The sequence below is a fragment of the Odocoileus virginianus genome, chromosome 21 (genome assembly GCF_023699985.2).
Source record: "Odocoileus virginianus isolate 20LAN1187 ecotype Illinois chromosome 21, Ovbor_1.2, whole genome shotgun sequence".
Classification (NCBI taxonomy): domain Eukaryota; kingdom Metazoa; phylum Chordata; class Mammalia; order Artiodactyla; family Cervidae; genus Odocoileus; species Odocoileus virginianus.
In genome coordinates, this window is record NC_069694.1 from 26713772 (window position 1) to 26728825 (window position 15054).

Consider the following 15054-nt stretch of genomic DNA (forward strand, 5'->3'; position numbering starts at 1 on the left):
AAATTGGAAATGTGGCTTACATTTATGTCCCACATTATACTTCTATTGAACAGAGCTGGTCTACATGTCGAGAAGTTAGAAAGACTGGAGATGAGGTATAAGAAGATATATGAAGTCAAATCTCAAATGCTATTTTCTGTTTTGAAAGGCTTATTTGGAGGAATACGCATGTCTCTAATAGAGGTCAGGGTAAAGTAGGCGAATTTTTTTCAGTAAAGTGCTATTTGGTTTTGCCCGTATAGATATCTACATTTCCTTTTTCTAGTAATGGTGCCCTTTGAGGAACTCTCTGATTTTGAGTCCATCTGGTTTGGATGAGGCTGACCCATGGTTCTAGGGTTGGTCATGTGACCCAGGCCTACATCAGAATATTCTATCCTGGCCAAAATAATTAGCTCAAGAAGTCAATAAAAGTTGATCAGCTTTTAATAAGCTGTATATGTTGGAGCAGATAATAAAAAAGAGGTGTTGTTAATCTTGGGGAGGGGCTCTGTAACAACCTGCAGGGGTGGGATGGGGAAGTAGATGGACATATGTATACCTATGACTAATTCATGTTGATGTTTGGCAAAAACCAACAAAATTCTAAATAAAGCAATTACCCTTCAACTAAAAAATAAATAAATTTAATTTAAAATAAAGGACTAAGTCTAAAACTACTAATAGTTACTTTGGCCAAGCACTTGCGGAGATCTGACCTAAGAATCAACCTCTTAGAAACAACCAAGTGGAAAGCAATGGTAGGAGACAGAGAAACAGATTACTTTTGAGTACCTGGATTCATTCAATGACTAAAAGTTACCACCTGGAATTTTTCAGAATCTTAATAAATTCCCTACTTTGAACAAATTAAAATTTAATTTCTGTTTTTCAAAACTATGAAATCTGACTAATAAAAAGGGATTAGCAAATGATTAAGTAAACAATATGCATTCATGAAATTTGATAAACATACACAGTTTTGTCTATGTTCAAGAAACTGTCAGGTGGAAGAAGGCACAAAGTCATTATTACTATTATCACATTATTAATTCATCCATTCATTTATCCATCCATTTATTCATACAGTAAGCACTCACTGAGACCCTCTTCCATGCTAGGCACTATCATAGATACTGGAAGAGCAAAGATTAAAACTCAAAGTCACGTACATTGAAGGATCATTCATTTTCTAGGTTATTATATACCTATTACTAGTTCTTTTTGCTCTCCCCAACATTCTTTAAATTTTCAGTTTTACACAGGTCAAGTACAGTTCAGTTCAGTTTCTCAGTCATGTCCAACCTTTTGGGGCCCCATGGACTGCAGCACGCCAGGCTTCTCTGTCCATCAGCAACTCGTGGAGCATACTCAAGCTTCTCTGTCCATCAGCAACTCGTGGAGCATACTCAAACTCATGTCTATAGAGTTGGTGATACCATCCAATCATCTTATCCTCCATTGTCCCCTTCTCCTCCTGCCTTCAATCTTTCCCAGCATCAGGGTCGTTTCCAATAAGTCAGTTCTTCACATCAGGTGGCCAAAGCATTGGAGTTTCAACTACAGTTTCAGGCCTTCTAATGAATATTCAGGACTGATTTTCTTTAGGATGGACTGGTTGGATCTCCTTGCAGTCCAAGGGATTCTCAAGAGTCTTCTCCAATACTGCAGTTCAAAATCATCAATTCTTCAGACCTCAGCTTTCTTTATGGTCCAACTCTCACATCCATACATGACTACTGGAAAAACCATAGCTTTGACTGGACAGACCTTTGTTGGTAAAGTAATATCTCTGCTTTTTAATATGCTGTCTAGATTGGTCATAACTTTCCCTCCAAGGAGCAAACATCTTTTAATTTCATGGCTGCAGTCACCACCTGCAGTGATTTTGGAGCCTCCAAAAACAAAGTCTCTCAATGTTTCCATTGTTTCCCCATTTATTTGCCATGAAGTGATGGGACTGGATGCCATGTTCTTCGTTTTCTGAATGTTGAGTTTTAAGCCAGCTTTTTCTCTCTCCTCTTTCACTTTCAAGAGGCTCTTTAGTTCTTCTTCACTTTCTGCCATAAGGGTGGTGTCATCTGCATATCTGAGGTTATTGATATTTCTTCTGGCAATCTTGATTTCAGCTTGTGCTTCATCCAGCCCAGCATTTCATATGATGTACTCTGGGAGTTGGTGATGGACAGGGAGGCCTGGGAAGCTGTGGTTCACAGGATCGCAAAGAGTCAGACACGACTGAGCGACTGAACTGAACTGAACTGAATTCTGCATAGAAGTAAAATAAACAAGGTGAAAATATTCAGCCTTGACATATTCCTTTCCCAATTTGGAACCAGTCTGTTGTTCCATGTCTGGTTCTGTTACTTCTTGAACTGCATACAGATTTCTCAGGAGGCACATAAGGTGGTCTGGTATTCCTATCTCTTTAAGAATTTTCCACAGTTTCTTGTGATTCACAACAAACAAAGGCTTTGGCGTAGTCAATAAAGCAGAAGTAGATGTTTTTCTGGAACTCTCTTGCTTTTTCTATGATCCAACAGATGTTGGCAATTTGACCCCTGGTTCCTCTGCCTTTTCTAAATCCAGCTTGAACATCTGGAATTTCTCAGTGCATGTACTGTTGAAGCCTCATTTGGAGAATTTTGAGCATTACTTTGCCAGCGTGTGAGATAAGTGCAATTGTGCAGTAGTTTGAGCATTCTTTGGCATTGCCCTTATTTGGGATTGGAATGAAAACATACCTTTTCCAGTCCTGTGGCCACTACTGAGTTTTCCAAATTTGCTGGCATATTGAGTGCAGCACTTTCACAGCATCACCTTTTAGGACTTGAAAGAGCTCAGCTAGAATTCCATCACCTAGACTAGCTTTGTTCGTAGTAATGCTTCCTAAGGCCCACTTGACTTTGGACTCCAGGATGTCTGGCTCTAGGTGAGTGATCACACTATCGTGGTTATCTGGATCATGAAGATCTTTTTCATATAGTTCTGTGTATTCTTGCCAACTTTTCTGAATGTCTTCTGCTTCTGTTAGTTCCATACTGTTTCTGTCATTTATTGTGACCATTGTTGCATGAATTGTTCCCTTGGTATCTCTAATTTTCTTGAAGAGATCTCTAGTCTTTCCCATTCTATTATGCATCTGAATGCAGAGTTCCAAAGAATATCAAGAAGAGATATGAAAGCCTTCCCCAGTGATCAATGCAAAGAAATAGAGGAAAACACAAGTCAAACCTGTGTATAATTTCTGTTTCATTTTGTGCCAAGAAATTCTTTCTTGAATCCTTCCACCATCCTACTTGCATTGGGACTTGCTTTTGAAATCTTCTACTAAATCTCTTTTATAACTGCCCTCTGCTTCCTCACCTTAGGAATTCTTTTGGTCTCTTTCTTATGGTGGATTCCCTGTTTCCCTGGTTACTTATCTCCTCAGTTATAAGAAAAGCACATTGTCCAGTAGCATCTGAAAAAAAAAATACACGGGGTGTAAAGGTTTTGAGACTTTGCAAGCCTGAAAATATCTACTCTGTTCTCATAATTGACTGATGGATTGGAAATCATTTTTAATTCTGAAGATATTTTCCATCGTGCTCTGTTGAGAAATCTGATACTATTCTCTATAAACTGTATATGTGGCCTACCTTTTCTGTCTAGAAGCTTTTAGAATTGTTTCATTATTCCTGGGATTGTGAAATTTCATGATTGTATGACTTGGAGTGAAGCCACTTAATCTAGAGGCTCATTTCCCCCAGTTCTGGGAACTTATATTATTTCTTCGAAAATACCTTCCCCTCAGTTTGTCTGTAATCCCTTTTTGGAACTTGGGTTGGTCAGATATTGGATTTCCCAGATTGATCTTGAAATTTTCACATCTTCTATTGTCTGTCTCTACATCTTTTTGGTTTTTTGATGCTACTTCAAAGAAATTTTCTGTCTTAATCTCTCAACGTTTCTATGGAATTTTGTAATAATTTCATCGGAAATATTTTTAATTTCCAAAAGATCTTTCTTGATCCCTTGTTGTTCTCTGTTCTCACAGCATCTTGTTTCAAAGTAATTTTTGTTTTAATGATGCAGTATTTTCTTTCATCTCTCTGAAGATTCTAATTACTTGGAAGCTTTCCTGTATTCCCTGCATTGTCTCTGCTTTAATTTGGATTATATTTATCTGTTTGATTTTGTTTCTGTCTTTCAAGTTGGATATTTTACTCATATGTCTAAGGACTCTTAGCAGCCAACGCACATTTATGAGTGAAACCCTTAAACATTGTTTGGATGCTCTGTGTAAATGGCGGGCCTTATGACTGGTGGGCTTTACTGAAGTGTCATCAAGCAGAAGACCAGCTTTTTGTTAAGGAGATATTCACATATCATCTATATATCATCTATATATCAAAGCATCTATAAGTCTTTTCTATAGCATCTATAGGTCTTCCCTGTAGCTCAAATGGTTAAGAATCTGCCTGCAATGCAGGAGACCCAGGTTCAATCCCTGGGTCAGGAAGATCCCCTGGAGAAGGAAACTGCAACCTACTCCAGTATTCTTGCCTGGGAAATCCCATGGACAGAGGAGCCTGGCAGGCTATAGTCTATGGGGTTGCAAAGAGGCAGACATGCCTGAGCGATTAACTCTGTAAATCTTTTCTGTGAGACTTATGAGTTTATCTTGAGAAAGATCTCCTATTTCCTGTTGAATTGGAGGAATATAATGAGATATAACTCTGGTTATGTGTGTTCTAGGAGCAAGCTGGGGGAAATTTAGCAAGCTTTTACTTAATAATCTGTGTTCAGTCTGCAACTTTAACCCCTTCCCATGCAATACTTGGTGTCCTCAAATTCATAATCTCTCCAGTTCAATTTCTCCAAAGTGTGAATATCCAGTCTCTTGTAGGAGTCAGGATAAAAAGGTCTGGCTGTATTTACATGGTCGAGAAGGAGTCTGGAGGAGGAGGTGATTCTCATCTCTTCATACACTCCCTTTAAACTTCTCACTACTACCTTCTGTCTTAGGATTTTTGTATTTCCTGAGAACAATGGAGAAACAGAGATTCAGGGAGACCAATGATATTCGAAAGAGTTCCTGGGTTTTATATTTAGATTTCTTTTTTCTTTCAAGTTTCTGGTTTAGAGCTTAAGAGCGTAATGACTTTAGAGTATATTAATAAGATTAGCTGGTTTCACCTATTAAATTTGAAAATCTACGATATATACTATTTTTTACCTTCTACTTTGCATTAGTAATTATTAATTATAATTTAAATCTTATTATAATTTAAATCATCAGATGTTATATAACTTTGAAATATTGACTAAGCTAAAAGGTACTAAGCTTTATCAAGTTTATTTTAATTCATATCTCTTCTTTATACGGGTAAACAATAATAAAATTTAATTGCTTTTTTCTTTTCTGTATTTTACATGTATTCTCTAGATGGTGTTAACATGCACAACTACCATATTTCAACTGGTTAAATAAGCATTTTTTATAGCAATATTTTAAAATAAACATTCAACCCATTAGATTTTACTTCAGAGCTTTATTGCCAAACCTGTTTACCATGAAATATTAGTATTTTGTACTATTTTATATTAAAATACATAAATATTTTCTATATGTTGAAACTGAGGACCCAATCCTAGCTATTGTCAATAGCATGGAAAAGAATTTTCAAATTCATAAATTGTTCCTATTTCTGTTCCCCAAGTCATTTTAGTAGGTAAAGAGATTTGCTTTATTCATACAAGACATTGTGGTTTATTTTGTATGAGAAATTTCAACATGTTGAAAGGCCAAATGACTATTTCTTGGTTTGAAATATAACCTCTGTAAAATGCAAACATGCCACTTCCTTTTGTCACTGTCTTGACATCAAGGATGAAAAATAAGTTTGGATTTATGAGTAGGTCTTGAGAATGTTGGTGGGGGTTGGAGTGAAAGAAGTCGTATATCTTTCATGTTTTCTTTTAAAAATCTCCATTTGTTACCTTTTTACTTCAACTTAACAAAAGTTTCTTTGGTGTCAACTAAGTGTTGAATACAGATATAAAGAAATGATGAATATCCAGGCTTTGATTTCACAATCAACAAGGTGATAGAGTGTTGATAAGATACCTCACAAATAATTATAATATATGAAAGAATATGATAAAAACTCACGAGAAAACATGTAAATAATGTGTTTTAAGAGCACAGAAAGGAGTATTAGACAAGCTCCATGAGAGTAGACCACATGGAAACATCACAAGGTGGGCAGCAAAAAACCAGTTTGGCTGAATGATATATTAAATACTGGGGACCATACTTCTGGGTTTGTATCACTATCTTCCCTCAAATAATCAGGAACCCCTCATGAAAATCATATAAGGTCCAGGCTCCTCAATTTCTGACTTTTTTACAAAACAATATTATCACCTTCTTTTCTGCCTCCTAGTGTAAAGCAGTCATTAAATTTTGAAAAAGAGACTCAGATTCCAGTAATATCAGTAACTGGTTGAGTGATGTTGAACAAGTTAACTCCTTTGGATGAATTTATAATTTCTTCTCTGTAATATACATATATTACTCAAATTAAAAAATGGCTTCACAGAATAATGAGCAATTTTATAGTTAAGGCATCTAATAGCTATGCCTTATACTTCCAAAATCTAATTCACACAAAAATGTTTATATTTTATTAAATTATAAAATGTATGCTATTTTATATTTCATGTTGATAATTCATAATTAAATAGGTATTTTATAATCTTATTTGTATACTGGGTTGTTTATTTTTGTTGCAAAATAAAAGGATAGCTTTCATTTTTGGTTAGTATCTCAAAAAACATCCCTTGTCATGTACCTCTGTAATTTCATATTTTCTTCTATGGAAACTACTCCAATTTATTTGTATGTTTATGTCATATTCTAAAATGTACCTAGCTTAAGAATTGACCAGCAAATGATTACATAAATCAAGAAATGCAATTTTTCCAGCAGTTTATATATATACTTGATACTCTATAGATTGTTTATAAGTTTTAGGTGGATAATAGTGAGCTTGGATGGATATTTATGGTGGTTTGATTGAAGTAATAACCCTAATTTGTTGATCTTTTCTGTATCCATGCCATTTGTTAGTTCTCTTGCTCTCAGACGTTGAGCTTGGTCATATGATTTGCCTTGTTTAATAGGAGAATAGCTAGTAAATATGATGCAAGCAAAGACTTCAAAAGCACTTACACTGCTTACCCTCTTATTGTGCTTTATATCCTGCAACTAAATAAATAAACTTTAGCTCAGTTCAGTTCAGTCTGTCAGTCGTGTGCAAGTTTTTGTGACCCCATGGACTGCAGCACACCAGGTCTCCCTGTCCATCACCAACTCCCAGAGTTTACTCAAACTCATGTCCATCGAGTCAGTGATGCCATTCAACTATCTCATCCTCTGTCGTCCCCTTCTCCTCCTGCCTTTAATCTTTCCCAGCATCAGGGTCTTTTCCAATGAGACAGTTCTTTGCATCAGGTGGCCAAAGTATTGGCGCTCTAGCTAGTCTCTCGATAATGAGATGCTTGGCTCAGTCATTCCTTTTACCGCAGCAATTGGGGAGCCAAACTCCAGACCAGAGAGAGGACACTGTAGATCAAGCAGCTTCCAGCATTAGCAATCCCAGTCAAAACCAGCAGTGCTCACCAGATAAGCAGAATCACCCATTTAATCTGTAGACTTTTTGAGTGATAACAAATGGTTGTTCTTATTGGTTTGTTACACAGCAATAAACAATGATACAATATATACTGGAAATAGATGGAAGAACAAAAAATCTTTCTAAAGACCATTAACATTTTGTTAATTAAAATAACATTAATATAGTTATATTATGATATTATATTATGAATATAATTTTTACTATATTAAAAATCCTTTGTGAGTAGCTAGATTTTCAGAGTAGGAGACAATCTTGCATATGATTCCTCTATCCTTGGCTCTATAGATATCCCTAACAATTGCTAAATCAATCAATAAACAATGGGCATCAACTAAGTGCCTGGAACAGCACTAGATGCTGAAAATACAAAGGCGAATCAATTAGACTTCTATTATTATGTTCATTGAACTCACACAAAAATCAAGTTATTGGATTGTTATAACATACTCTGTGATACTTGCCATGGAAAAAAATCTTTGCTCTTCAAAGTCAAGCTGAATTCTAGTCCATGGGGTCACAAAATAGTCGGACACGACTTAGCAAGTAAACAACAACAAAAATTAACTCAATCCGTGTATTTCATTGTATATGGCCATTATCTTCCTCTTCTCCCAGAAGTTCTATAGATATGATATTCATTAGTTCTGTTCATTAATACTTATTTCCCCTACTTTGGAGGAACATAGTAGCATTGCACATTCCCTCAGGCAGTAGACTGAAAAGTGGGCACAAATTGTTTCCTTCCCTCTTTCTATGTCCTTTTCCAACATGTCTTCCTGTAAAGAGGTAGGATCTATGTCCCCATTTTGACACTGGGCTCGGCCACATGATTGGCTTTAGCCAATGGACCTGGCGCAAATACGACCCAAGGCGAAACTTAAAAAGTGCTTGTGCGTTGAGGCTTGCTCTCTTGCTGCTCTTAGAATTCTGCGACCACCACCAAGACAACAAGCCAAGGCCAGCCTCCTGACGATGAGGGACACCTGAACTGTTTGCTCTGTTGTCTCAGCTGACAGTTCACCCTCAGAAACAGAGCTGCCTCGTTGACAGGGAGCTTTTCACAAACACCTGAGTGAATCCAGGCTGGGCAAGCAGAACTGTCTGGCTGAGCCTAATGAAAATTGCTATTCCATAGAATCATGAACTAAACAAAGTTGATGTTACTAACTTTTAAGTTTTGAGGTGGTTTGTTATGCCCTATGTGATATATCAACGCCTCTGAAGTTAGGCATAGCCACATGATTTACTTCACCCAATGAAATATTTTACTTTTGGCAGAAGCCTTTAAGAGCTGGACTATGCTTTGGTTATCTTTTTTTCTCTAGTCATGCTGACTGGGGGACTTTCAGATTGAGGGGGGTCCCATAAACCTGGGTCCCTGAGTGGACACAGAACAGTTCCCCCTACCCTCCCCAACACTGATTTTTTTCCCCCAATTATTTTTATTAGTTGGAGGCTAATTACTTTACAATATTGTAGTGGTTTTTGCCATACATTGACATGAATCAGCCATGGATTTACATGTGCTCCCCATCCTGAACCCCCCTCCCTCCTCCCTCCCCATCCCATCCCTCTGGGTCATCCCAGTGTACCAGCCCCGAGCACTTGTCTCATGCATGCAACCTGGACTGGCGATCTATTTCACACTTGATAATATACATGTTTCGATGCTGTTCTCTCAGATCATCCCACCCTTGTCTACTCCCATAGAGTCCGAAAGTCTGTTCTATACATCTGTTCAGGCTCTACTACAAAGCCACAGTCATCAAGACAGTATGGTACTGGCACAAAGACAGAAATATAGATCAATGGAACAAAATAGAAAGCCCAGAGATAAATCCACATACCTATGGACATCTTATCTTTGACAAAGGAGGCAAGAATATACAATGGAATAGACAACCTCTTTAATAAGTGGTGCTGGGAAAACTGGTCAACCACTTGTAAAAGAATGAAACTAGAACACTTTCTAACACCATACACAAAAATAAACTCAAAATGGATTAAAGATCTAAATGTAAGACCAGAAACTATAAAACTCCAGAAGGAGAACATAGGCAAAACAGTCTCCGACATAAATCACAGCAAGATCATCTATGACCCACCTCCCAGAATATTGGAAATAAAAGCAAAAGTAAACAAATGGGACCTAATTAAACCCAACACCGATTTTTGGAGAACATATAGTTTAAGTAAGAAATAAATTTTTATATTAAACCTCTGAGATTTTGGGTTTCTATTATTGGAGCATTACCCAGCCCATTTGACTAACATAGAATTTGGTGCCCAGAAGGAAGTACAGTTATGATAGAAAATCTAAAATATATTCTATGACTTAAAAGCTCAGTGAGTAGTGGCGAGGAAACTGTCATTAGAGGCTAGAAAGTAGGCAATCCATGTTAGCTGTGGTAAAATATTTTGCTAATACTATTCATGCATGCCACCCATTCATGCCCTTTCTAAACAGTTATTCTGTTCCTGTCCCACCACTGTATGTTAAGTGCATATGTGTGTGTGTGTGTGTCTGTAAGCAGGGAAGATAGATACTTTGTCATTTCAGGTCTCTGTAACAAGAGAAATTTTTTTTCCTGTTCTAATACAGGAACTACCAAGCATCATCCAGAGATGCTGGACTTTGAGATTAATGCCAGTACTGAATAAAACTTTTGGATTGTTTCACTTGTGGTAGGAATGAATATATTTTGCAGCATAAGGAGAGTGATATGTAAATTGGTGATTAGAAGGATGGATTGCAGTAGTCATTGGTACTACTCACTAGTAAATTTTGGTTAATTTTCCTTCTGGGCAAATGATAGAATTACACTTTTCTGCTTCCTTCAAGGTAGCATGCCCACATAATTTACTTTTGTCAGTGAAATATGAGGGAAATTTACTTGGATCATTTTTAGAAAGAGCCTGTTTGACATTCATCTTCCTTGAGCCTATCATGCAAGTGGGGAAGCTCCAGAGATTGGTTGGAGCCTCCTTAAGCCAGCTGGTTGCTTGGTGACAGTCTCAGGACTGAAGTTCTCTCCAATTCCTCCCTTCCTTCTACCAGAAATGAACATACAAATGAACAGGAAATAACTGTTTTGTTGTTATTTTTAAGCCACTAAAACTTTTGGATCCTTTGTTACTGCACCAGTAACTTGCTGCTACTGCTTAGTAGCTTTAGTCTTGTCTGACTCTGCGAAACCCTAAGGACTGGAGCCTTACCAGGCTTCTCTGTCCTTGGGATTCTCTAGGCCAGAGTATTAGAGTGGGTTGCCATGCCCTCCTCCACAGGATCTTCCTGAGTCAGGAGGGATTGAACCTGGGTCTCCTGCATTGCAGGCAGATTCTTTACCGCGGAGCCACCAGGGAAGCTCTAGTAACCTAGCCTATGCTAACCAATGTGAAAGAGGTTGATAATTTTGGCAATTACAGTTTCAGTAGAATGCATAACTGAAACCATCCACTGATAACTCCAAAAGCATCTTCATTCATGATTTCACTTGCTTCTTCAATTGTGTTCATTCTAAACAAGATGACTGAGATTTTGAACTTCACTTTTTTTTTTAATTTTTGAAAATTTAAAACTGCATCTTCACTACTGAGGAAGAAGTGATGAGCAGGGCTACTTTCTCCTGGGGGCAAGGGTGGGGCGAGAGGTAGACAAGGTAGATAAGATAACCCACAAAATACGGAGGGTGGAACTGAATTCAGAATTCACAGGCGTTTCCAGTAAGAATTAAAACGTGTTTTCCACAGACTTGTGCATAAATTCCCAGTAATACACTACTTCTCAGCAAACTTTGGGGTCTTAGTTTCGGTTCAGCACTCTGCACTTATATAGAAACACATGCACAATCACTGTGGTGCAAAAGTAAAAACCGTCATTGGAGTTCATATTTAATCAAAAGCTTTCTCTCTGTGTGAAGAAACATTTTCTCTAGAGCAGCGCAGAATTTATTCCAAACGTTTAAGTGCTAAATCCCGTACCGCGCACTGTACCAGGGTTAGGCAAATCAAAGATGACATGGAACACAAGATTCAATGGGTTGCTGTCCAAGAGTTTACATTTTGCCGAGCATAAGTTTCTCCTTTTGGAGTTTTAACCCAGCCACATCCAATCCTCTGCCCCATAAACGATTTCCGGTGAAGTCCCACATCTTTCCCTTAATATTACAAATATTTTCGCTTTCTGAGATGTCATCGCCCTGGAAACTGAAGTCACTGTGGGCTCTGTCTTTGGACATTCGGCAGATCTCGGATGCAGCTGAATCACCGGCTTGTTCTTTCCCTAGAGTGGCGAGATGACACTGACCCCAAAAGTTTCCAGCACTCAGAGCATACATAAGCTTAAAGCAGCCCGAACCTTCAAGGGACCCACAACTCCAGCGGCTTCCACTGCCCTTCTATCACGAATTCTAAGGAAGTTAAGGCGGTTGGGTCAGACCCTGCAACGCTCGCAGCGCACTGTTCTGGGCGCCAAACCCACCAGCCGCGCCGAGATGAGAAGTCTAAGGCCGGGCAGCAGTCCCAAGTGTGCAAAGACCGAAAAGTGCCCGTCTCTACTGGACTGCAAGAACCGGCATGCATCGCGCCGAGACGGCAATCTCCGCTTCGGAACCCCAGCGCAAAGGGGCCTGGGAAGTGAAGTCTCCGGGCGTCTGGAGTAGCGGTGCGAAGGCAGAAGGCACTGCTAGTCTGCTCCATTAGCGCGCCGGTTCCTGGCCAGGCTCCGAGCCTCTCGCTGCTGCTCAGGGTTTTCGCGGGCGGCGGGAGCAGTATGGCTTGCTTGAGTAAACTCCGGGGGGAGGGGAGAGAGGGGAGTAGATGGGAAGGCGGGGTCAGCGGAAGCGGCAGGTTGCTTCCTTCTCCTTACGCTCCCTCCCCGCCTCTCCCAGAGGGAGCGATGGGAGGGGGAGGGAAGGGCAGAGGGAAGGTAGTGTGACACGTGTCAATCAACCCCCCTCCGGGGGGCGCGCGCTCCGGGGCTCGCGCCGAGGGCTCGCGCCCCTGCCTCGTGCCTGCGCCGCTCGTATGTAAATGAGGGCGCGTGACGCGGGACGCAGATGGACAAGGGAAGAGAGAGAATGGCCGCTGCCGCCGCCGCTGCTGCCGCCGCCGCCGCCGCCGCTCAGTGCCGGAGCCCTCGGTGCGCGGCGGAGAGGAGAGGATTCCGGCGGGAACTCGACTCTTGGCGCCACCGCCTCATGCACTGTGTAGGTAAGAGAGACACGGGCCGGAGCCCCGGCTCCGCGCGGCGACGACTGCCGCAGCCCGAGGAGTTTGTGGCTGAGGGGTTTAGTTGAATCTTCCGTTCGGGTCAGTTCAATGGGGGAGCGAGATGGGAGCGGCGGCGGCGCGGCGGCTCCGGCGCTCGCCTTTTGTCTGGGGGCTCTTCGCCCGGCGCGGTCCGCGCTCATTCTCCTTCTTTGCTCTTGGGTTCGCCTGGAACTATTAGTTCGGACCCGCTCGCCGAGCCCCCGAGGAAACGGCTCGCTTGCGCTCTTGCCGAAACTCGTCGGCGCCCCTCGCCGCTCACCGTCAGCCCTGTCAATAGGGAGGAAGCGGGCCGGCGGGTCGGCGCCCGGGCGCAGGGGAGCCGGCGGGCAGAGCCGACGGGAGGAAGGCGGGCTGGTCCGCGCCCCCGCCGGGCGCACACACACCCCCTTCTGCCGCCGGGGGCCGGGCTGGCGGACGCTGCCGGGCTCCGGCGACGGGGACCTGAGCGACCCTTGGGCGCTCGCGGGGCTGGTATCTAGGGTGGGCCCGCTGGGGGCGAGGGGCGGCGGGGGCGTCGCCCGAGGGGCGGGGGTACCCAACTCTGCCCTCTCGTGCTCGGCGGCGGCGGCGCTGTGTGTACCCCTTTAAGAAGGAGCCGCTCGAGCGCTGACGGTTGGGATTTGAAGTTCTTCCTCCCTCTTTGGAAGTCTGGACTGAGAGGGGGTGTTGCCATGGCGACGGCACCCCCCCATCTCCTCACGGATGCCCCGACGACTCGGGTCCTCTGTTACTGTCATGTGATGGACCCTTCCCTGCACAGACGTGCACATCGCTCTCCCCACCTCTCACCCCCTTCTGCAATTTCGTCTTCCTTTTTGGTTGGGTGGGAATCCTTTTGCTTCAAACTTCTGGGCTCCGGACTGTCATTCTGCGGGTTCCTCGGGGGTGGCGTGAGGTGGTGGGATCTCGCTGCCTTGCCGCCGTTGCTTTTTTGTCTGAGTGAGACGTGTACGTGGAGCTGTTATCCAGCAGGTTGGTTGAGTGGGCACCGAGGGGATAACGCGGGTTGTGGGATGGGGTATGTTGTGTTTGTTTTGGGAAGGGTTGATGGGTAGGAGAGTATGAGAAGAGGTGAAAGGAAGGTTGCATTGTCTAAGAAGTGGATAGTGGCAGCACCTTGCTCAACTGGCGATTAAACCTTGGCTTTGGGAGTTGAGGAAGGAAACCTTAGTTCCCTAAGAAAACAACTACCTTGTTTCCATCTGTTCTTGCGCCACCTCGCGCCCCTTTCCCTCCCCCCACTCCCCTTAGATTTGTTTAGTTAGCGCTTGAAGATCTTGTTTTTCAGTAGTGAAAAGGAGATCGTGGTAAGAAACTAGTACAACCTAACTCAGAAATGTGCACTGCGGAGTACGGTGGGTATAGGAAAACATACGAGAAGGAAGGTTTTTCTGATTAGGGACATTTAAGTTATGTTTAAGCAAGTCACAGTTTTACCCTTTATATGTTTTGTTCTTATCTAAGGAAACGTTCTAGGAAATAGCTTTAGTCAAGTAGTCATACGTGATTTTGCTTTAAAAAATGTGAAAAAGAACCTCATCGTATTTTTATATTAAATTTTAAGCGAAGTGTTGCTAATGCCTCCCGAATACAAAATGGACCCTGTTTTTATAATTGCTTATGTAAAGATCTCTTCCACTGACAACCTGTATGAAAACTGTTGAGTTGTTCAGTTAGAGTCAGGCAGGATGATAGCATTGTAATACTGGCTCGAGATACTGTGTTAAGTTTTGCCGAGGCACAGTTATTTGACGATGTCTTTGGACAATTTTTATATTTTAGAATACTTAGGCTTTTTGTTTTTTCTCATCTTGCTTGTTTAGTTGCATTAAGTATCACCTTGTCTCACAAAAATATGTTTTTGAAAAATAGTCGAATTTTTGTTAAATGCAGAATTAATTGGATTTGATGGAAAAGGGAAACAGGATATCTTCCTGTCTTACCTACTTGGATACTTTAGTAGGATTAGAAGACGTTGAAAATTGGGTTAATGCTGTGTGTTTAATATGCAGTCACTGTATTCACTTGTACGATATTTGAAAGGAAATTTTTTTTTTTCCCCCAAGCCCTAACTGTATTTGAGAATTACTTCCCACAGCCCCAGTCCTACTCAGGAGAC

The 15054-nt window shown here is 41.3% G+C and overlaps 1 protein-coding gene across 11 annotated transcripts in view; it reads left to right on the top strand.

The window, feature by feature from the left end:
* LCORL (ligand dependent nuclear receptor corepressor like) overlaps positions 1-15054 on the top strand; it is a 193522-nt gene that overhangs the window by 15331 nt on the left and 163137 nt on the right. The window contains exon 1 of one of the 11 annotated variants that reach the window (XM_070452105.1): positions 12054-12875. The exons of 1 other annotated variant lie outside the window; for it this stretch is intronic. In XM_070452105.1, the coding sequence (XP_070308206.1) occupies positions 12722-12875 (154 nt within the window). In that variant the 5' untranslated portion in view covers positions 12054-12721. Of the gene's footprint in view, positions 1-12053; positions 12876-13611; positions 13908-15054 lie in introns of those variants that run through there. 9 more of the 11 variants (XM_070452112.1, XM_020878318.2, XM_020878319.2 and 6 more) reach the window with 9 other exon arrangements.